At 44.4% G+C, this 22,804-nt stretch overlaps 1 protein-coding gene across 1 annotated transcript; it reads left to right on the top strand.

Moving 5' to 3' along the window:
- Positions 1-596: 596 nt before the first annotated feature.
- On the top strand, positions 597-21,449 carry KLF16 (KLF transcription factor 16). Its single transcript, XM_081346778.1, has 2 exons — positions 597-1,112; positions 16,869-21,449. Exons 1-2 carry the CDS (start codon positions 725-727, stop codon positions 17,165-17,167), a joined length of 687 nt encoding a protein of 228 aa, XP_081202904.1. The 5' UTR covers positions 597-724; the 3' UTR covers positions 17,168-21,449.
- The last annotated feature ends 1,355 nt before the right edge of the window (positions 21,450-22,804 follow it).

The raw sequence follows: 22,804 nt of genomic DNA, 5'->3' as shown, positions 1-22,804 counted from the left end.
GCTTATTCACTAGTAAGTTTACAATTGCAATCTCAGGCTGCAGCCCTTAACACATTTCGTAACGCCACCAATCCTCTCCTTAAGACCACCTGCACTCCTAAAGCGGACTTAATTTTAGTTAATTGGGAAAAATTAACAGCCTTGACCCCAGTGCGGACTTTCCTTTCCGCCAATCAACCCAGGCGCATCCACAGCGCCGTCCAGCGCTCGTCCGGATTTTTATTTATTTATTTTTTTTGCAGCCCAGGCTGGCAGCCCTAAACCAGGGGTCTTCAAACTTGGCCCTTTTATGACTTGTGGACTTCAACTCCCAGAATTCCTCAGCCAGGCAAGCCTGGCTGAGGAATTCTGGGAGTTGAAGTCCACAAGTCATAAAAGGGCCAAGTTTGAAGACCCCTGCCCTAAACGGACGTCCTCCTCCCCCGAAGCCACCCGCTCCGCTCCTCTCCCCCCTCCCCCCGCCTGGGAAGGTGGAGACTCGGCGGGGAGGAGGGTCACAGCCTCGGCTGCCCTCCAACCTGACGCTCCCTGGCTGGGCGGAGACCAGGCAGGCGGCTCTTCCCCCACCCTTCCTTCCGTCTCCACGTTGCGCCAGGGCGAGGCAGTCGCGTTGGTGTAGCCAGCCGCGGTATCGGGAGGCCGGGCGTCCCGATCTTCGCTCGGGAGGCCGGGCGAGCCGTTCCAAGAGACGCCTCCGACGGCTCCCCGCTTCTGGAGCGGCGTCATGTCAGGCTTGGATTATCTGGCCGCCGAGTGCCTGATGTCCATCTCCAGCGGGGCCTTGATCCACCCGGCCTCCAGCCTCATCAGCGCGAAAGAAGAGCGAGGCGGCCGTCCCCCTTCCCTCCCCAGCGCCCGCCACCCGGGGCGCCCCGACTCGGCGCTTTCGGACTGCAGCGGGAGCTGCTCCTCGTCGCCCGGCGGGGGCGAGCCGCCAAGCGGCGTCCCGGTTCTGCCGCAAGCGGGGGAGCTTCCCCGAAGAGCCGGCGCGGAGAGCCCCGCCAGCCTCTCCGCCATCTCCCCGGCCAAAAGGCACCAGTGCCCTTTCCAAGGCTGCATTAAGGTCTACGGCAAATCGTCGCATCTGAAGGCGCATCTCAGGACGCACACCGGTAAGAGCCTAGCCTAGCCAAGCCCGGGATTGGATCCCGCCTCCCCTCTCCCTGTGGCTCCCGGCTGAGACCCCCCAACAGGGTGCCCCGGAGCCCTGCAGAACCCCCTCCATCGCCTCTCAGTCCGCATCCTTCGGGCCCCGCTCGGCCACCCTTCTTCCCGCTTCCTCCTCTCCCCACCCCCCCACGGTCTCCACCCACCGCGCCTCTCTCGGCTTTGGCGCACGGATTTCCTTTCGGTCCGGGTGGGAGGCATATCGCAAGGCTGGTCGCTTTCCTATAAGCTCCCTTGCTTCTCGGGCTCGGGACCTGCAGGCTTTCGCCTCCCACCCTCTCTTGATCCCTCCAAGGGGGAGGAAAAAAAAGAAAGATGCCGCCGCTGCCACCCACCCCCCCCCGCGGATCCTTGGCCCCACGTGCTTGGCCGGGCGTCTCGAAAGCGAAAGTGGATTAGAGAAGGGAGGGAGGGAGGGAGGCAGGGGGAAACTTTGGCGACCCCTCCTTGATCGGTGCGGGTATTTAGCCTTAGGGTACACGCAGGTAATGGCCCTGCCGATGGCGCAGTAGAGCCTCTACCTTCTAAAGTAGGCTACCGTAATAGAAGGAACTCCAGGCGCGCCAGGGAAGCGTTGCCCTTCCTTACGGCTCTTCCAAATGTAGTCTCTGCCTTTCTGGCAGGCGGGGCCCCCTCAGAAGGAAAAGGGTGGTGGTGGTGTCTTTCTGGCTCGCTTAGAGCCCCCGCCCCTTCCGAAAGGTTCCTTTGGAGATGGCTGCGAGCTTCGAATCTCGCCCACTCTTGTTGGCAGAGCCTGGTGTCTGCTTGCCTACGCCGGTCGGAGAGAGGTGGGGCCATCCGGGGTGGCCTGATGGGATGGGGGCCTGCCCGTTGGAACTTAATCCCAGGGCGGGGAGGGAGTTCTAGCCCTGGATTTTTCCCCATGGATCCAGAGCCTCTTCTCCCTGCACGGCTACCCCCCCCCAATTGAAGAGGGACACAAAGGGTGGTACAATTGTCGCTGCACCCGGGGTGGGTGGAGCAACGCGTGAGCATAGAAGCCGCGTGGGTGTGTCCGCCAAACGACCACCTCTCTCTGCCTTGTCCATGCGAGCGCAAAGCTTGGCTCTGCGGAAAGGAGAGGAGATTTTTTAAAAAACATTAAAAAGAGTTGAATTTTGCCAAGAAGAGCCAGGGGTCCAGCAGTAGTCACTTCTTTGCCCTGTGCTTGGAATTCTCTCCCAAGAGAAATTATTCAGCAGGACCCTGAATGAGGGTCCTTGGAAAAGACCAGTGTAATCTGAAGTGTGGATTTGGGGCTGGGAAGAGGAGCAGTTGGTTCAAACTACCCCTGGTATTGGAAATCCACTGATGACCTTCAGAAGTCCTTGCTCAAGTTGCCCTACTTATGCAGGGGTGTTGGGAGGGCCAGCAAATGACTTGATGCCATCTTGTGGAGGATGCTAATTCGGTGGGGTTCACTTGTCAGGGACCACACCTCCCAAAACTGGGTACAAAGTCAGTGCAGATGTGTTCAATGTGGTGTGACTTGGGGTGAGTTTACGAGAGGCTATTTACAGCTTGGTTTGTACAGAACAAGGGCTTGTACAGAAGACAAGTTGGCTGCCGAGACCGTTCACTAATGGGGTGGGTTTAAAGAAGGGCCCTCTAGGGCGGTTCTTCCCAACCTGGCTGTGTTTGCCACTCTGCAACTACAACTCCCAAGATGCCTCGCTGAGATCCTCCTATATTTCTAATACGCTCAATGTTTATCCATCTGTGCATGCAAAAGGAGATGGGGTTGGGAAAAATAGGATGAATTTTGATAGCAGGGATCCTTTGAATGTGCCAGGAGAAACCTCGGCTGCTTGTTTTGCATCAGCTATGTTTGGTGCCCTTAATCCTCTGGTGGGCGGATAGCTGGGTTAAGCAGCTGGCAGGATTGTGTAGGCAAAGGCATAAAAGCTTGATTTTTTTTAAAAAAAACAACAGTGTGGGAGAGGCTTTCTTTGCCCAGATGCTATCATGTTTAAAGTTGGTGGTTTCTCCGACCTTGCTGAAGCTGGCACATGAATGCGTTTACAATCTGTTAAGCACACAGGGTCTTGCAACAGTCGGCCACTTGTGCAGACCTGTTCCACAAGCAAAGATTTGGACATGATTTTTTTCTAACTCTTAGAAGAAAGCCAAAGGATGGTATTGCAGGGTCATAAAGACCCTGGATGGTAAAGCCCTGGATATAAAGAGAAGAGTGTTAAGTGGGGAAAGCCGAATGCCCCGTGGCTAGCAGTGGGCAGTAAATCCAGCAAAAATGTATTATTCCATGCCTGCACTCATTTAATTATAGATATCCTGCCTTTATTATTTTAGAAGTAACTCAAGGCAGCAAACATAGCTACTGTAATGCTCCTTCCTCTTATTTTCCCCACAATAAGCCTGTGAAATGGATTGGGCTGAGGAAGAGAGTGACTGACCCAAAGTCGCCCAGCCAGCTTTCAATGGGTAAGCTGAGACTAGAATTGGAGAGCCAGTTTGGTATAATGGTTAAGGCACCAGGCTAGAAAAGTGAGACACGGAGAGTCTTCTTAGGCACGAAAGTCAGCTGGGTGACTTTCGGCCAGTCAGCCCAACCCTCTTCACAGGGCTGTTATTGTGGGGAACCATAGGAGGAGGAAGGTGTGTTGGATATGTTTGCTGCCTTCAGTTATTTGTAAAAATAATAAAGGTGGCCCCCAGGGGGAGGGCGTTCTCTGTTGGTGCACCGGATCTTTGGAACCACCTTCCGGTCGAGCTCCGGATGGTGCCCGATCTCCGCTCTTTCCAGCGCGATCTTAAAACCCATCTCTTTGAACAAGCTGGCCTGGCCTGATGGGACGGGGTTGGATTTTATAAATGGATTTTAACTGTTAATCTGTATTAATTTATTACGGGCACTGTTTAATTACTTTTTAATAATTTTTAATTTTTGTATCTTGTTTTTATGTATTGCCCTGTTCACCGCCCTGAGTCCTTCGGGAGAAGGGCGGTATACAAATTAAATTAATAAATAGTAATAATAAATAAATATAAATAATAAAATAAAATAAACTCAACAGTTTCCTGGGCCTAAAGTCACCCAGCCGGCTTTCATGCCTAAAACAAGACTAAAACCCAGAATCCTTAATGCCAAACATAAGGAAAGCTGTGAAGTCATTTGGTGCTAATGTCCTGTTCTTCAAATTTAAAACTAATCTTGCCCTCTCGTGAAACTGTCCTCAGTTGGAGACTGAAATGAGGTCTTTGCAGATGTAATTTGGGCAGAAGGCAAGGAGCAGGGACGAAATGTACTCCCTGTGATTTAATAACAGCAGTCAACACCAGGCAAGGGACCTCTCTCCCTTACCTTAAGCTGCTGAGTTGCAGAAAGTTTAATGAAAAAGTGGATTTGTGTGTGTAAGAAATGGAGGCTTGGTTCCAGGACTAAAAGAATACCACTTTGGTCTAATGGTTAAGGCACCAGGCTCAGCCCAACCAACTACAAGATTGCTGTTGTGGGGAAAATAGCACGAGGAAGGGGTGTTGGATATGTTTAGGGGTTTGAGTTACTTGTAAAAAATAATAAGGGTGGGATAAAAATAAATAAACTAACATAATTAAAAAAAACTATTGGGTCAAATGTGGGCCTTGCTTTGATTTGTTCTGCCTTCACCCTCTGCTACTGATTTCCACAGCATTTGTTTGCATCTGTCAAAGTTAAAAAAGGAGCAGAATTTCCATGCTCTATCCAGCAAAATCCTTTCTTCTTCAAAAGAAAACTTCAAAAAGTGATTTTCTTTCAGTGGGCTTTACAGTAAATGAAGGTTAACTTTTTTTTCATGGTGGTAGTCTTTTTCTTAATCGTCCTAAAAACTTGCAGTCCTAGTTTTCAGCTTTTTCCACATATTGTGTTACGTTTTAAAACATGTTTTTGTTTTCCCAACTTTCTTTCTTGTGCCAGGAAATCTCTGTCTGATTGATGACGACATGGGAGGTTTTTTGTTTTCTTTTTTTCATTCATTATTTTAGAAGAGGACAAAATATAGGCAAAATACCAAGATACACTACAATAGGTTTAGTTAAGCAATCCTTTACAAATAAAAAAACCAGGAAAAAAAGTGAGAGAGAAACAAACAAAAAAGGTGTGCCTTATATATTAAAGTTTACAGTCACTGGTTTACTAAAATACCACATCATAATCTAGTAATCAGATACAAAATATTACTCTGAAATTGTCCTAAAATCTATAGCACAAAAGAATTTGCTTAACCTTCTGATTGATGGAAAATGCTGCCTTCTCCACAATGGATAAATTACATATTTCCAAATGTCAGTCTTTAACATCTGGAATAATACTGGAAATTCCCCAATCTCTCAAGATTATGTTTTTAGCCTACACCCATGTGGAGATTGTGAGACTGATTTCTCACAGTCAACTTCCAGAGTTTTGTTCTATCCTTTAACATCACACTACCATCTTTAATCTTTAAGGATTTCTCCATAAATCTATTTTAAGTATAGGTAGCCCTTAACCTGTGACCATAATTGGGTCCAGAATTTCCATTGCTAAATGAGGTGTGGTTAAGTGAGTAACACCTATTTTATGATCTTATTTGCCACAGTTGTTAAGTGAATCGCTTCAATTGTTAAGTAGTTAAGCAAATCCAGCTTCACTTGTTGACTTTGCTTATCAGAAGCTGGCTGGGGTGGTTGCAAATAGTGATAACTTGACACTGGGAATCTGCAACCATTGTGAATACATGCTGGTTACCAAGCACTTGAATTTTGATCAAATGACCATGGGGATACTGCAGTGGTTGTAAATGTGAGGACGAGTCATTCTTTTCAGTGCCATTATAATTTCAAATGCTTGCTAGAGGAATACTTCTAAGTTGAGGGCTTTCCTGTACATTAAAGTGCTATGCCTAAAAAGTGTCAGATGTTTACTGGATGGGTCAATAAACCCTCTCCGTATCTGAGAGCTTGTAGTTTTATGCAATGTGTGCTTACTTTTTTTTTTAGGAGAAACCTGTGTGTTCCCTATCCAATCATTTTCTCCAATTGCCACTTATTCATTTATATCAAGGCAAGGCAAACTGAATGACTAGATTACTGGTGCCAACATTTATACCCTTTGGCAAGTCAAACCCAACTTGGATTGTATTGTAGGCAATTACTGATGTTGCAGCAATGTTCACGGGATAAGCCAGAAGATACCATTGGTATAAAGCCAGTTTGGTGTAGTGGCTAAGGCACCAGGATGGAAACCAGAAGATGGCGAGTTTTAATCCAGTCTTAGGCATGAAAGCCAGTTGGGTGACTTTGGGCCAATCACCAGGAGACTGTGAGTTCTAGTCCCGCCTTAGGCATGAAAGCCAGCTGGTGACTGGACCAGTCACTCTCTCTTGGTTCATGTCACTTCACAGGGCTCATATGAGGACAATAGGAGAATGATGATTATGTACATTTGCTGCCTTGAGTTATAAAAATAATAAAAGCTAGATAAAAAAATCCAAAATAAATGATAGGCCGAAGAACTCCAATTCCTTCATAGCGTAGGCCCAACTTGGGTGAACTTTCTTTGCGTGTTTTTTTTTACTTGAAGCACAAGGACCATTAAATACAAAGAATGAAAGTTTAAGAAAAATTGGGGAAAAAACCAAAGCAAGGAAGAGTCACTTTGATGGATGGGTGGCATATAAATTTATTAAATAAATAAAAATACATATGGAAATGGAAGCCAGGAACAGCTTTTTGACAATGAAACTATGGTATGTAAGGGAAGGAATTCTATGCAGAGATCTCCTTGTTTAAGAACCCATATTTTTCCCTGAGAAAATTTTACTTGCATTGCAGTGCCACATTAGCCGACTTTGTTTTAAGCGGAGCTTCTTTTTCCTCTTATCCTGGTCATCTTCCTCCATTGCTCTGTCATTCTTTTTTTTTTATATGCTCAAATTAAAAAAAAAAAGTCCTGTCTAGTCACATAAGATCCACCATCTGCTGCCTGAGGCCAACCTTCTCCCATAGGGATCCCCTGCAAAACCTCCCACAAGCATAATTAAAGGGAACTGTGTCTCTTTATGTTGTCTTTTATGTCGCTGCTTTTGGTGCCCATCAAATCTTTCATTAAAAGCTAACATTAAACCTTTAACAAGCACAGCGTTTCAAGCTACCCCCTATTTTTGTTAGGTTTGGGGTTTTCCATTGACTACCACTACTTAGAATCTGAAAGGAATAATAACCAGTTACACAATCTGCTAAACCTGCTAGGGAGGACTCCATGTCTTCTCCTTGGATAGGAGTCAGGAGTCTTCATTTTTCAATGGTTTATATAATCTTTCTCAACCTCGGTGACTTTTAACGTGTATGGACTTCAACTCCCAGAATCCCCTGGACAGCATGCTATTGTGTTATTAACAGGTTGTCAGCAGGTGAAGTGTGAGAGAGTCTCTTTAAACAACCTGGAGAAGCTACTGGGTTGAAGCCAAGTATGCAGAATATATATATGAATATATTGCAGAATATATGAATTTTTCAGTAAAGTATAGAAAAGAAACAAAAAAGATAAAAAATAGAGAAACAAGAAAGATTTAAAAAACATTCAGAGAAACAAGAAAGATTTAAAAAAACATTCAGAGAAACAAGAAAGATTTTAAAAAACATTCAATTATGTGTTTTGTCCTTCTTTCTATCCAGTAGTTATCACTTTAAACTTTCCCCCCACCTCTTTTGTCTCATTTTTAACTCTAGGTTCCAAAATCACCCATTCATATTTTTCCATAGAAAGTCCATATGAATTCTAATCTTTCAAAAGTCCTTATCATTTTTTCTCTCTGACCAAACTGGTCAGCTTACCATTTCTCCAACTTTAGTTAATTTTATAAATCTAATCTTCCACTGGAAGCATGTTATTAATTTTCCAACTTTTTGTATACAATCATTGTAGTTACTATATACAATATTAATTTTGCATATTTTCTATTTCCTTGTCCATAAAACTGAATAAGAATAATAATTGCATTGTGATATCAGTAATTTTTTTTGCATCATTGCATGGGTTCGTACCCAAAATTTTGCTGCTTTTTCACAAGCCCGCCATGCATGATGAAAACTCCCCTTCTTTTTCACACTTCTGACGTTGACTGGATATCCTTTAGACACTTTACACAACTGAGCAGGTATTACATAGCATTGGTACCTTATTTTATAAAAATTGTCTTAAATTATAGCACAACATAAACGTATTCCCAGTTCCCCACATTTTTTTTGCCATAGATCCATGTTTATATCGAACCAAAATTTGTAGCCCATTTCATTATGTAGGCTTTCATCTGTTCAAATCTTAATAACAGATTGTACATTAGCTATTATATAATCATCATTCCCACATAATTCTATTTCTGATTCAGTTTTTTGTTCTCAGGTCCGATTTTCCCTTTATCCATAATATTTATTAAACTATTTTTATTTCTTTTATTAAATTTGTTTGCTGCCCATCCTACCATAAGATAACTACGGTAATAAACCTCTCCTTCATTAGATATCGGCCTTACCAGGTAGACCAGACAGGCAACAAGACCAGATAAGCTAATTCTGTTTTATTGTAAGGCTACATTAACAAAATCTTTTAAGTCTGAAGGTACATACAAGTAGTCCCCGACTTACGACCACAATTCAGCCCAAAATTTCTGTTGTTAAGTGAAACATTTGCTAAATGAGTTTTGCCCCACTTTGACTTTTCTTGCCACAGTTGTTCAGTGAAACACAGTTAAGTGACCCTGGCTTCCACATTGACTTTGCTTGCCAGAAGGTCACAGAAGGTGATCATTTGACCCCAGGACTCTGCAACTGTCATAAATATGAGTCAGGTTCCAATCATCTGAATTTGGATCACTTGACCATGGGGATGCTGCAATGGTCATAAGTGTGAAAAACGGTCGTACGTCACTTTTTTCCGATCCTGTTGTAACTTCGAATGGTCACTAAATGAACTGTTGTAAGTCGAGGACCACCTGTATTTTCCCCATCTCCTTTACAGCCTGTAAAATTAGGGAGGGTCTCTTCTTAGTTCTTTTTCTACCCATTATGCAGCTGTGGGTTATTCCATCTCTTATCTCACCATTCCCTAGGCAGCTTCTCTTCCTGTGTCCCAAAGTCTTTTGCCACACACTATTACAGTGATGGCGAACCTTTTAGAGACTGAGTGCCCAAACTTCAACCCAAAACCCACTTATTTATTGAAAAGTGCCAGGGCCGCATCAGCATTGTGGTGCTCTCAGGGGGAGCAGTATGTGTGTGTGGCCCACTGGGTGGGCATGGCCGCTGGGTGGGCATAGCTGCGGTGGTCACGGCAGACCAGGTGAGCGTGGGTGGGCCAGGACCAGGGCAGTGGGGACCAGTCCCTCGCCATCTCTGGAGCATCCCCCGGGGGCCAACGCCGCTTGCTCACTCACTTCCTGCCCTGTCGCTTCCAAATGTCACATGCTTGCTACTCTGGCGAACTCTGCTGGGGTGACGGCGTGCGTGCCCAGAGAGAGGGTTCTGAGTGCCGCCTCTGGCACAGGTGCCATAGGTTTGCCACCACTACACTATTACATCCGATTATAAGAGAACTGTTGAAGAGTATCCATCTGTTGCTAATAGTTCCCTTGTTTCCCAGATTGTTGGGGGCAATAAGCTGACTTTGTAATAATGCCGCTTGGACGGTGTGTGAAAGCCCTAACAAGCAGGCATATACATAGAATGAAGGCTACTGCTAAGCTTGTAAGCCGCCCTGAGTCTTCGGAGAAGGGCGGGATATAAATGCAATAAAAATAAAATAAATAAATCTTAATTTCTTCCTTATCTTGCATTAATAAATCCCCATATGTTAACCCTAGTTCTTTATCTGCTTCTTCAGTAGATGTCAACGGTGATATTTTTAGACAAAGTCTAGCTTATACTTGCTCCATATTCTTGATAATAGATATCATTCAGACCTACATTTACTTTTATTTTACCATTCCATTAAAAAAAAAACTGCCACTCAAAGCTGGTTTCTTAAGTTCAGATCTCTGCCATTATAATAGAAATCAGTCCCAGTTCAGTGCAGTTTCCAGTCTGCATGGCAACGTGTATTGTTAATTCATTGCAAGCACGAGCTACATTCTTAACCATATTGTGACTTCTGAGACCGCCTTCTTGTGTAGTAGATGTAATTACGTTGGGAATAATGGTGTCGGAATGAATATGGTACTGAATTCTTATGATAACATAAGAATTTGGGGCCCACTATCAGCCTGACAACGTGGCAAAGCTTGGTTTGATAGCTTGGGGTTATGACACAGCTTTGGGAGCACTTCAGTTACTTGGGCCTTTGATTGTAAATAATCATTCCGATTCTGTTAATTAGTATCAGAAATAATTTCCCTCTTTGGTTCCTCTCCCTTGCATCCAGTGGCAGCAAAACCAAATATTTATCTCCGGAAGGAAACTCCCTGTAAGTATGCAACTTGTCTCTCACCCACGGAGCCTAAAGTTGGTTTAGAGCACAGATGGGGAATTATGGCCCCTTTATGACCTGCGGACTTCAACTCCCAGAATTCCTGAGCCAGTATGGAAACAGCTTGAGCCCGGCAGATGACTCAGGGTAGAATGAGATAAGCCGGTGTAAACTCCATTGTGACTGTTGGGTGGACAATACAAGGCTGTGGCAGAATCGCTTATCTATATCAGTGCAACCTGCTGCAACAGAAGCTGATTAAAATGAGGCAAAAAATGGAGAAAGACTTGCAAAGAGCCGGTTTGATGTAGCAGCTAAACTCTTAGGGTTAGAAACCAGGCGACTGTGAATTCTAGTTCTGCCTTAGACAAGGAAACCAGCTGGATGACTTTGGATCAGTCCCTCTCTCTTGGCCCAGCCCACTTCGTAGTATTGGTGTTTCTCATCCTTAGCGATCTTACGTTGTGTGGGCTTCAATTCCCAGAATTACCTAGCCAGTTGGGGATTTCTGGGAATTGAAGTTCATAGTCTTAAGTTGCCAAGGTTGAAAAACACTGTTGAGAGAAATAGAAGATTTCTATTTCTATTGGTGGAGCAGTGGACTAATGCCTCCTTAAGTAACACCAGCTCAGCTGCCTGCAATTAGTGCAGGTTCGAGTCCCACCAGGCTCAAGGTTGACTCAGCCTTCCATCCTTCCGAGGTAGGTAAAATGAGGACCCAGATTGTTGGGGGCAATAAGCTGACTTTGTAATAATGCCGCTTGGGGTGTGTGTGAAAGCCCTAATAAGCAGGCATATACATAGAATGAAGGCTATTGCTAAGCACATTGATTTGTGCTTTAGATTGTAAGCCGCCCTGAGTCTTCGGAGAAGGGCGGGGTATAAATGGGATTAAAAAAAAAAGATAAGACCATTAGCTACAATGCCTTGAATTGCACAAATAAAAGTGCGATACAAAGTTTACAATATATAGCAATAAGCTGCTCTAAAGTGCTTTATGGCTCAAAGAACCTCTTTTTTTAAAGGACTAAGATTAGGGGCAAAATGGAAGGTTGTGCTTAATTACTGCCAGCTTCCCTTTTAATCATGTTAATAACAAGAACAGTAATAAAGCTGTTGGTGCCTTGGATAACTGGACTCTTCTCTTTTTTTATCCTGGATTCCTCCAGAGATCTGAAGGAGGGCAGACAGAGACTTAGATAAGTTAATGCTGATGTTCAGGGTATTACTGGAGCAGTGATGTGCTAATGATAATAATGAAGGACCAGTGCAAGCATGCGAGAAAGGGGTCTGTACATGTAAATAAATCTGTTTCTCCCCATTGCAACTAGTCCTCAAATTACAACAGTTCATTTAGTAGCAATTCAAAGGCACTGAAAAAAGTGACTTATGACCGTTTTTCACACTTGTGACTGTTGCAGCATCCTCATGGTATACGTGGTCACTTGAACAAAATTCAGATGCTTGGCAACCGACTCATGTTTATGACGGTTGCATTGACCTGGGGTCACGTGATCACCTTTTGCGACCTTCTAACAAGCAAAGTCAATGGAGAAGCCAGATTCACTTAACAACCGTGTTAGAACAACTGCAGCGATTCACTTAGCAACTGTGGCAAGAAAGGATGTAAAATGAGGCAAAATTCACTTAACTCTTTTGCTTAGGAAAAGAAAAGTTGGACTCCATTGTGGTTGTAAGCTTGATTTTATCTTCCTGCATATTTTCTCTCCTTCCTTTCCTTTTTTCCAAGTTAAAGAGCCCAAAGTTATTTATAAAACATTATCAATAGCTTTACATTTTTCTATTTTTACTACATGTATATATTGTTTTATCCTTTGGTTGTGAGCTGCCCAGACTTCGGCTTTAAGATGCATGGCCATACAAACGTATTTATTTATTTTTTATCCCTCCTTTATTAATTGACAAGTGGTGGTGAATATATCTAATACTACTTCCTGCTCCTATTTTCCTTACAACTACAATCCTGTGAGGTGGCTTGGGCTGAGAAAGCGTGACTGGCCCAAAGTCAACCAGCTGCCTTTCAAATAACAGTAGTAGTAGTAGTAGTAGTAGTAGTAGTAGTAGTAGTAGTGTTGGAAGAGACCTTGGAGGTCATTCAGTCCAACCCCCTGCTCAGGCAGGAAACTCTATACCACAGGTCTGCAACCCGCGGCTCCGGAGCCACATGCGGCTCTTTCAGCCGTCTCCTGTGGCTCCCAGTCCTCTGCCATGTGCAGTCCAAAAAAAACAAAGTGGGACTAAAAACGTTCAACCAATCAATTCAAATATGCAGGGTAGGTGCATATCTCGCCTTGACTCCCACTTTTCAGTCAAACCCTGTTCTGCGCATGCGCGCGCATGTGCACACATTTTTTGCGGCTCCCAGTTTTTCCTTTTGTGAGGGAACCGGTTCCGAGTGGCTCTTTCACTGTTTCAGGTTGCTGACCCCTGCTCTATACCATTTAAGACAAATGGTTGTCCAGTCTCTTCTTAAAAACGTCCAGTGTTGGAGCATTCACCACTTCTGGAGGCAGGTTGTTCCACTGGTTAATTGTTCTAACTGTCAGGAAATATACGTAAGGTGGGATTAGAACTCACAGTTTCCTTGCATTTGGCCCAATGAGTCAGAGAAACCTGCTCATTAAGAATAAGGAATGAAATGGAAATGATTATGTAATAGAAAAATAGGCCATATCAAGGAAAGATTAGGGCTGTAGTAGTACAGTATCTGTTGACTGATAGGGGCACTTCCTTTCAGTTTAGCTAATCTGAGGGAGGGCCAATCGTCAGAATGAACAATGAATCAGACAAAAATCTTATTATGCTTCAACCATGTAGTACACTGAAGTAGAATTATACAACTATTCATTCTAAGCATCTGTTCAAAATTACAATAGCACTAAAAAAAGTGAGTTACAACTAGTCCTCATAGACATGGGATCAAAACTTGGGAGCTTGGCAACTGGCGTGTATATACAAAGGTTGCGACATCCTGGGGCCATTTGCGATCTTTCCATCTGGCTTCCAACAAACAAATGAATGGGGAAAAGCTGGATCCTGTTAACAACTGGGTAATTCACTTAATTGCAGTGATTCATTTAACAGCGGTGGCCAAAAAAGTCATACAATTGGGTGCAATTCACTTAACAACCACCTTGCTTAGCAGTGGAAATTCTGGTCCAAACTGTGGTCATAAGTCGACGGCCATATGTATGTGAAAAGGAATAATATTGCAGCTAATTCGCAAAATTCAAAGCATTTAAGCTGCAGCAAAATTCTCTTGATTTTTGTTCCGTATTGTCTGACAAGTTCAATATACTTCTATGCCCTGAAGAAAGAAAAAAAATCATGCTTTTAATTGTAATCTCACAGTTTTGCTGTTATTCTGATGTCAGTTGAGAAAGGCTGATCGGAGTGACAGCATTTCAGTTACAGAACTGTCCCCTCATCCCTGCCGCTAATCTTCTTTCTCAAGGTCCCTCATGTTCAGCCAGCTACTTCAGGGCAGAAGTCTTTTAAGCTTTCTTGATACAGATAATCCTCAAGTTACGACTGTAATGTCGCCTGCCCATCTCAGTAGTAACACGTGACAGCTGTTAAACAGGTCTGTCATGTGACCAACCTGATTTTATGAGCTTTTTGCAGACCTTGCTGAGCGACTCCACGGTTAAGCAAACCAATGGTTTGCTAGGGCATGGTTTTGCTGAAAACTGGACATAAATGTTGCTTTTTGGTAACCATCATGAAACACAATCACGTCACTACAGGATGCTGCAAGCAGCATATTCAGCCACTCCAACACTCAGGCCAACCCACCTCACAGGGTTGCTGTTGTTGGGAAAATAGGAGGAAGGTTGTATGCTGGATATGTTCACTGCCTTAAATTACCGTATATACTTGAGTATAAGCCGAATTTTTCAGCCCACTTTTTGGGCTGAAAAATTCCACTTCGGCTTATACTCCAGTCAACAAAAAAACTTACCGAGGACTTGTGCGCGGCCGAGGCTTTGGTGCTTCCGGGATCGCACGCACCTCTCCCAAGCCACCGTCGTCCGGAGACCTGCCGAAGTTTGGGGAGGTTTGGGGAGGTGCGCGCGCACCTCCCCAAACCTCCCCAAACGTCGGCAGGTCTCCGGACCTCCGCGCCCTGCCTGCCTGCTTCTTTCCGCAGCGGAAAGAAGCAGGCAGGCAGGGCGCGGAGGTCCGGAGACCTGCCGACATTTGGGGAGGTTTGGGGAGGTGCGCGCGCACCTCCCCAAACCTCCCCAAACTTCGGCAGGTCTCCAGACGGCGGCGGCTTGGGAGAGGTGCGCGCGATCCTGGAAGCACCGAAGCCTCGGCCGTGCGCAAGTCCTCGGTAAGCTCCGGGCTGTCAGTTGCTTCGCGTCTCCTGAGGGAAGGGGGGGCGACTGGAGCGGGCGTGTTTCCTCGCCTGCTGGGTGCCGCGATTTGCCCGGGGAACACGCGGGCCCCGAATGGCAGCGTGGAGCGAGGAAGCGGACAGCCAGGGCTTCCCCGAGAGCCGCGGCCACACAGGGTATTCCTGTGTATTCAGGCTTGCAAAATGGCGGATCGAGCCTCTGCTGGCGGCAGAGGCTTGCAGAGCGCGGATCCAGCCTCCGCCGGCGGCGGAGGCTTGCAGAACGGCGGATCGGCTTATACTCGAGTCAATAACTTTTTTCAGTTTTTGGGGGTGAAATTGGGGGTCTCGGCTTATACTCGAGTCGGCTTATACTCAAGTATATACGGTATTTGCAAAAGCAATAAAGGCAGAATACAAATAAAGAGGCCCTGTTGCCAAGATCCCCAAGTGTGGTCACATGACTGCCGGGGAGTGGAGGTGCATCCATTGGAACTTTGAATCTGGATTGCAAATACCCCCCAGGCTGGTCCATTGGAACTTCAGATGGTCCCCAAGGAACCAGTCGTAAGTTGAGGACACTCTGTACTAATTTTGTTGGTTTTAAAGTGATTTTTGTCCTTCACGTTTGTAATGCCTGCTTGGGATGGTTTAGTTTGCTTCCCTTCCCATAAAATCCTCTGGGTTTTACAAGGATAAAGAGGAAATAAATAATTAAGAGCTTATGTGGCAGTGAACTTGTTAGCTCGCTGAAGCTGTTGATTGTCGTTTAGGATTTCTGTTTGCATTGTACTCAGTGGGTTAGGACGCTGAGCTTGTCGATCAGAAGGTCGGCAGTTTGGCGGGTCGAATCCCGAGTGCCGCGTAGCAGAGTGAGCGCCTGTTACTCGTCCCAGCTTCTGCCAACCTAGCAGTTCGAAAGCACGTAAAAATGCAAGTAGAAAAATAGGCACCACTACAGTGGGAAGGTAACAGCGTTCCGTGCGCCTTTGGCGTCTAGTCATGCCGGCCACATGACCACGGAGACGTCCTCGGACAAGCGCTGGCTCTTCGGCTTTGAAACAGAGATGAGCACTGGCCCCTAGAGTCGGAAACGACTAGCACGCATGTGCGGGGGAACCTTTACCTTTACCTTTATACTTATTTACCTTTGGGATGAATGCTACCATTTAATTGTAAACATTACCTTAGGGCAGGGGTAGGCAACCTTGGCTCTTTTACGACTCGTGGACTTCAACTCCCAGAATTCCTGAGCCAGCATGGTTGGCTCAGGAATTCTGAGAGTTGAAGTCCACGAGACGTAAAAGAGCCAAGGTTGCCTACCCCTGCCTCAGAGGATTTTTTCTAGTGTCTTGTTTCCAGCCACACACAGCCTATTTGCCTATTTAAAATCTGGTCTTCAGAGATAGGTTGCTTCTGCACATGGAGGCTCTGGTACCGTGGTGGCAAACCTATGGCACACATTCCACAAGTGGCATGCAGAGCCCTCTCTGTGGGCGTGGGTGCCGTCACCCCAGTCCTAGGCCTTCAGCTGGGTTTTATAAAACCTTTTCGCTTTAGGCCTCCACTGCCATGTGCAAAAAAAGAGAAAAGGTTCAATCAATCAATTTCTACTTCTCGCGGGGAAAAAAAATCTCGCAGAGTTGGAATTGATTGATTGAGCTTTTTAGTCCCACCCAGTCTGCCGTTACCACTGCAGCCACGCTCACCCAATAGGCCATGCCCTCCCAATGGGCCATGTCCACCCGGCATCCAATGATACATAACTGGGTTTTCGGTTGCAATTTGGACGCTCGGTCTCTAAAAGGTTTGTCATCACTGCTGTAGTATCACCAGCTCCTGAGAGTAACCAAAATAACCGTCTCTCTCTGTGTCTCTCCCTGCCTTTTTTTCTCTTTGCAGGTGAGCGTCCGTTCCCGTGCAGTTGGGCCGGCTGCCAGAAGAGGTTTGCACGCTCGGATGAGTTAGCCCGCCACTTCCGCACCCACACCGGCGAGAAGCGGTTTGCCTGCCCACTCTGTGAGAAGCGGTTTATGCGGAGCGACCACCTGACCAAGCACGCCCGCCGCCACCCAGCTTTCCAGCCTGGCATGGTCCGACGATCTGACTGCTACAGAGCCTCCCCTACTGACTCAGCTGGCAGCAGCTTGGCCGGAAGCCCCGCCCCTGGCAGCCCCGCCTCTGACAGCCCCGCCCCTTAAAGGGGGCATGCCACCCTGTTTCTTGTCCTTCCCAGACCTGGCCTCTAGGGGGAGACCAGGTACTATTTCAGAGGCATTTTTTTGATTCAGAAACTTGGTTTCCCCATCACTTCCAGTTATGGTTTAATATGCCTTATTTCAGGAAAAAAAAGGCTCCTTCTTGTGCTTGGTGGGCATTTTGATTATTGTACAAATCCCTCTCCCTGCTTGCTTCCAAGCTGTAGCCTCTATGCACATTCCCATCCCACCCAAGCTGAGGATGGCAGGATTTGTGGAAACTAATCCAGCAGACTTGATTAAACTTTGTTGATGTTCCTTTGGAACATCCTTTGTGGCCCCCAGTCAGGGGCTAACAGATGATTTCCTAGCGCTTGGTCAAAGAGATAGTCCCAACATCACACTGCCTCAGTTTTCCAGCTGCAAAGAGACTTTATTCCAGGGGTGTGCAACCTTGGCAACGTTAAGACCTATGTAGCTCAAGTTCCAGAATTCCCCAGGCCTTCTGGCAGTCGAAGTCCACAGGTCTTAAAATTGCCCAGATTGAACACCCCTGATTTTATTCCAAGGTCTGTGCTTGGTATTGTTGGACCTGTTCAGCTCAACTCTTCCCTATCATGGTGAGAACGTTGATTTTCACATTTATTGTAGCCCTCAGGAAAAGAAAATACCTTGTTTCACTTAGCTTTAAGCCTCTCTTTCTGGCCAACCTACAGATAAAGGAGAAACTATTGACTCTTCGCATTTAGAAGGAGAGGGTGGTGGAAATGGCTCTCTATGCTTTTTGGCCCTCTTGTGTTCAATAATCAGAATTAAATTGCCTCTGAGTAGGGAGGGACCATTTTTAGCCATCAAGGCTAACAGCAAAACATATGAGATCATGGCTTTCCATCTTGTCTCCTCATCCCCGGCCTAAATTGATTGTCTGCAAACCATCTTTTGGGGAAATGTAGGCCCTTTGACACTAGACCTGCAGCAAAAGTGGGAGATGATTCTTTTTTCCCCACAGGGAAATTGGGTGTTGGTAATTAACTTTTTGACCTGATACTGTATGTAAATATATATTTCCCCCCCCCAGGTCAACTTTACTTAAGGTAAAAAAGATGAGGACCTGTTTCTACGGGTGTATCTGTTTCAGGGTGTGTGTGTGTGCGCGTGTGTGTTTATGGTTTTTTATAAAATATGTATTTATTCCTTTAAAGATAGAATGTAGGAGACCAGTGGTAAAGCTTTATTGTCTGAATGGTTGGCACATGGGTGAACTAAACCTGAAAGGAATGGGATTTTTAGTATGACTCAGGACACCTAAAAGCACTTTTTCTCACTTTCATGGGGCTGTGGCAACTGCTCTGCACAGCTGTACACCAGGCAAGTGTGTATGTGTGTGTGTTCCTTGTTTAAAAATGGATGCTTTAATGCTTTTGGTGATGATGGTTCTTTGCAAGCTGTCAGGTGTCTCTCAACAAGGCTAGACAGGAAGCAGGCCCAAACAGGCATTTGAGGACACAAAGCTCCAGTAAGTAGATTTATGGTGGAAAAATGAATGTAGCCATTATGAAAGAATTTCAGTGATTGCTTTGTATTAAATGCAAAGTACGTGTATTGTGAAATCCAGCTTTATTTTCTGGTGGCTTCTAGTGCCCATAAGGCATAGCTGGTGTGAAGCTGCTGGTTAGTATCAGGCTGTTTGCTTCTGATTTGGAGAGAATTGGCTCTTATATAAAAGCATCTTTGATTTCCTTCAGTGCTCTGTTTCTGAAAATGTAAATCCATTTATGCAAACATGGCTGTGTCTGCACTTGCATTTTGAGAACAAGCCATGCTGCCACCATTCACAGCCTTGCAAATAAGGTGGAATGGAATAATGAGATCTGGGCAGAGGTGCCATTTATATGTTTTAAGGGATAGCAATAGAAGGAACTGGGAAGCAAAAAGCAGAAGGGAATAGATGTTGCCATATTAATGAGTCTTCCCCTTGGCCAGGGGTAAGCAATCTTGGCTCTTTTATGACTCGTGGACTTCAACTCCCAGAATTCCTGAGCCAGCACTTATAACTCTGCAGCATCCTCATGGTCACATGATCAAAATTCAGATGCTTGGCAACTGATTCATATTTATGATGGCCACAGAGTCCCGGGGTCATGTGGTCACCTTTTGTGACCTTCTGACAAGCAGAATCAATGGGGAAGCCAGATTAACAACTGTGTTACGTAACAACTACAGTGATTCATTTAACAACTGTGGCAAGAGAGGCTGTAAAATGGAGCTAAATTCACTTAATAACTGTCTCATTTAGCAACATAAATTTTGGGTTCAGTTGTGGTCGTAAATCAAGGACTGTACTGTACAGGTAGTCCTCAGCTTACGATCACAATTAGAACCGGAACATTCATTGTTAAGCGATGTAGTCATTTAAGTGAGGCATCCCTTACACAGGCATTTTACGATCTTTTTTTGCCACAGTTATGAAGTGAATTGTTGTGGTTGTTAAGCGAGATATCACATGACCGCTTGCGAGCGTGCCTGCTGGCTTCCCCCATTGACTTTGCTTGTCAGAAGCCAGCTAGGAAGGTTGCAAATGATTATCACCTCACCTTGGGATGCTGTAGTGGTCATAAGGGCAGTTGCGAGACACCCAGACTGTGATTATGTGACCGCTTGGAATGCTGCAATGGGTGTAAGTGCGAGGACCGGTCATAAGTCACTTTTTTCAATGCAATTGTAAATTTAAAAACAGTTTACTTATAAATGGTTGTAAGTAGAGGACTACCTGTAACTTAGGCTAACCCTGACAGCAATCTTTCCCTTGGGTTGACTCCAGCTTCTAAAGCATGGGTCAGCTGGCTGGGGAATTCTGGGAGTTGAAGTCCACAAATCTTAAAAGTTGCCAACGTTGGGGACCCCTGTTCCTATTCTGGGAGGGGAGGGAATGGTTAAGGATCGTCTGGGGGTTACAAAGCAATTGAGGTAAGCAGAATGATAACTGGGGAGAGGAGAATGTACACAAAGTAGCCCAGGAAATAACATCCACCTGGTTTAACTTGAAATAGGAATCCAACTGGAGTAGCATTAAATTTTGTGTCTTCAAATGCAGCCCTGTGGACTGATTCCAGGATGCACTGAGCCATCCTTATTTATTTGAACTCAGGACCCCATTGATCCTAGGCCTTACAGATTTCCAGTGGTCAGAAGCAATGGCAGGACAGAGAATTTATGGTATTGGAAAGAGGCACTGTAGCCAATGAGTTAATCCACAACTGTCCATTGCAAGAAAGCAATCTGGATATCCAGCACAGAGTTCACTGGTGCGTTTGATCATTGGTTCCAGATTGATCATTGCTCTTGACATAAGGAAGGCTTTGTTATCACTGAACAAGAATATGCTTTTGCATAAGTTTAAGACCATTGTTTGGTGTCCTGGCACTGAAGGAAAATAAAACAGGTTAGATGTCTTCTTTTGCTTGAATAACCTCTGCTCTAGAAGTTTTGGGTGCCTACCGTATTTAGATTTCTGAAGTGCTCCGGGAGTGAAGTGGAGTAAATACCTTATCCCATACATGGCATTAGGCAGTTGAGTGGTTTTTTTATAGACAAATGGATATATTTTAAAAGGACCCATCCTTCCTCTTTTGCCATATATAATCAAACTGGTATTTTATTAAAGGAAAGTACAGTATATTTTCTTTCTTTTGAAATAATAATGAAAGCTTGCGCTTACTGCTGGAATGTATTTTTGTAGGACAAAAAACAAGTCATGTTGCACTTCCAAAGTTTTAGAGGAGAATTCTGATTTTGGTGGAGATGCTACAGTATTTTTTTATTAGAACAAAAGACCCCTCTTAATCCTTTCCCCATGCATTTATAACTGATAGTCTCCTCTGCTGAGATACTGGCTACAGGAAGAGGGGAAAATAATATACAGTATGTAGGAAATAAACCTCTTACCAAGAACCCCCACCTTTGCCAGTCTGCCATGATTTTTAAAGGTTTATAATCCCAGAACCTCTATGGCAACTGCTAGATCGAAAAGTGATGAGAATGGTTTTTCAGACGCATTTATTTTACATGATTATATACACGTGTTTATGCTCTAGTGGATCCTCTGCTTTAAAATCCATCTCTGTATTTTGATCAGTGTATCTGTTGCATGCTGTTGTGTGCTGTGTTTGAATTGAGAAGGAGTTATTTTCATTTTCTCCAGATCTGTATTTTTAATAATAAGCACTGAAGTTTGGTGCACCATTTTGTGTGTATTTTCTCTGTTCTATTTTTAAATAAAACAAACAAAAACAGGCTCTTCTCTTTAACCTGTGTGAGTGAAGAGATTTAACATTTTTTGTTTGTGTGAAAAGATTTAACATTTATATATTTTGACTCATTTGGTGAGCGGCGTGGTAAACTAATGGTGAAGAGGCTCTTCTCCCACCTGAAAGCTGAAAATTAAATCTTGGGTAGCGGCAGATATTTCTCTCCAAGGGCACAAAGCAAAAATATCTGCTGCAAACTCCGCGTGGCATCAGGAAGGGCATCCAACCAGTAAATGCTCAGCTCCATCCAGTTGCTCCAACTTTACCCCAAATTAAGGGATCACAGGTTGTTAAAAAAAGGTTTATATGTGATTTATTCACTGCCTCAATCCTAGGGGATTGCTAATAAAGTAAGATGGATACATTACATTGAATCATTAAAATGAAAATTACAAATCATGGAGGTATTTGTACAGGGCTTTTTTTGTTTATAAGGAAAAGGGTACTTTATCAAAAATCCACTTCTATTGTTTATTGATTTGTTTATTACCAAAATGGGCCAATGAGCATCTCTTTGGTGAATCCAAGTTATCAGAACTGGCATGTCTCGACATTCTCTAAACTGGTGTCTTCCAGATACATTGGGATCATATCCTAGAATTCCAAAATAGCAATCCTGTTGGAATTTTCATGTTGAGCAATCCTAGGAGCTGCATCTAAACAATCTGGAAGATGCCAAGTCTAGAAAAGGTGGTGCAAATCACAGCTTCAGCCTCTGTATGGTTATCTACAACTTGTTATCCTGGGCACAGGTTCCATTGGACAAAACGATTCCTGAGGGGAAAAAAGAAGTAGGGATGTCTGCAAAGTGGTCAAAAAGTTCAAGATGGCAGCCCAATCATGTGCTCAATATAGCATCATATATTGCTCCATATATCTCAACTTTTTAAAACATACCCTGTATACTAGTTATATTTTGTAAGATTCTCTAGTAAGCTAAAGGAGACAAATCAGTCATTTGGGTTGATACAGTTCTTTTTTAATAACTGCCCCAGGATTGACAGCTTTATACAACCTGCAGCTAAATGATAATTTAGGTTTCACGGAACACACTACCCAGATAACAAGCAAACTACATCAGAGCTCAGCATATTGCATGAAAGCCTGTATTTAAATCCACATTTTATTTAAATTTATTGGCCATCCAGTTTCAGCAGACTGTTCATGTAATGTTGCAAGGGGATTGCTATTAGATCTTCCTCCCCTTTGCAATAATAAAAGCAGGAGAACCAATATTGATATTCTCAATGGGCTTTCAGCTTGTGCTGCCAGTTGTGAGGATCAAATGAAAGGTCAGTATCTAATTTCCATGTCTTCCACACTGGCATAGCAT

This window comes from Vipera berus (genome assembly GCF_964194415.1).
Source record: "Vipera berus genome assembly, chromosome: 1".
In the NCBI taxonomy this organism is placed as follows: domain Eukaryota; kingdom Metazoa; phylum Chordata; class Lepidosauria; order Squamata; family Viperidae; genus Vipera; species Vipera berus.
The sequence above is the reverse complement of the archived record's forward strand: the minus strand, read 5'-3'. Positions and strand labels throughout refer to the sequence as shown.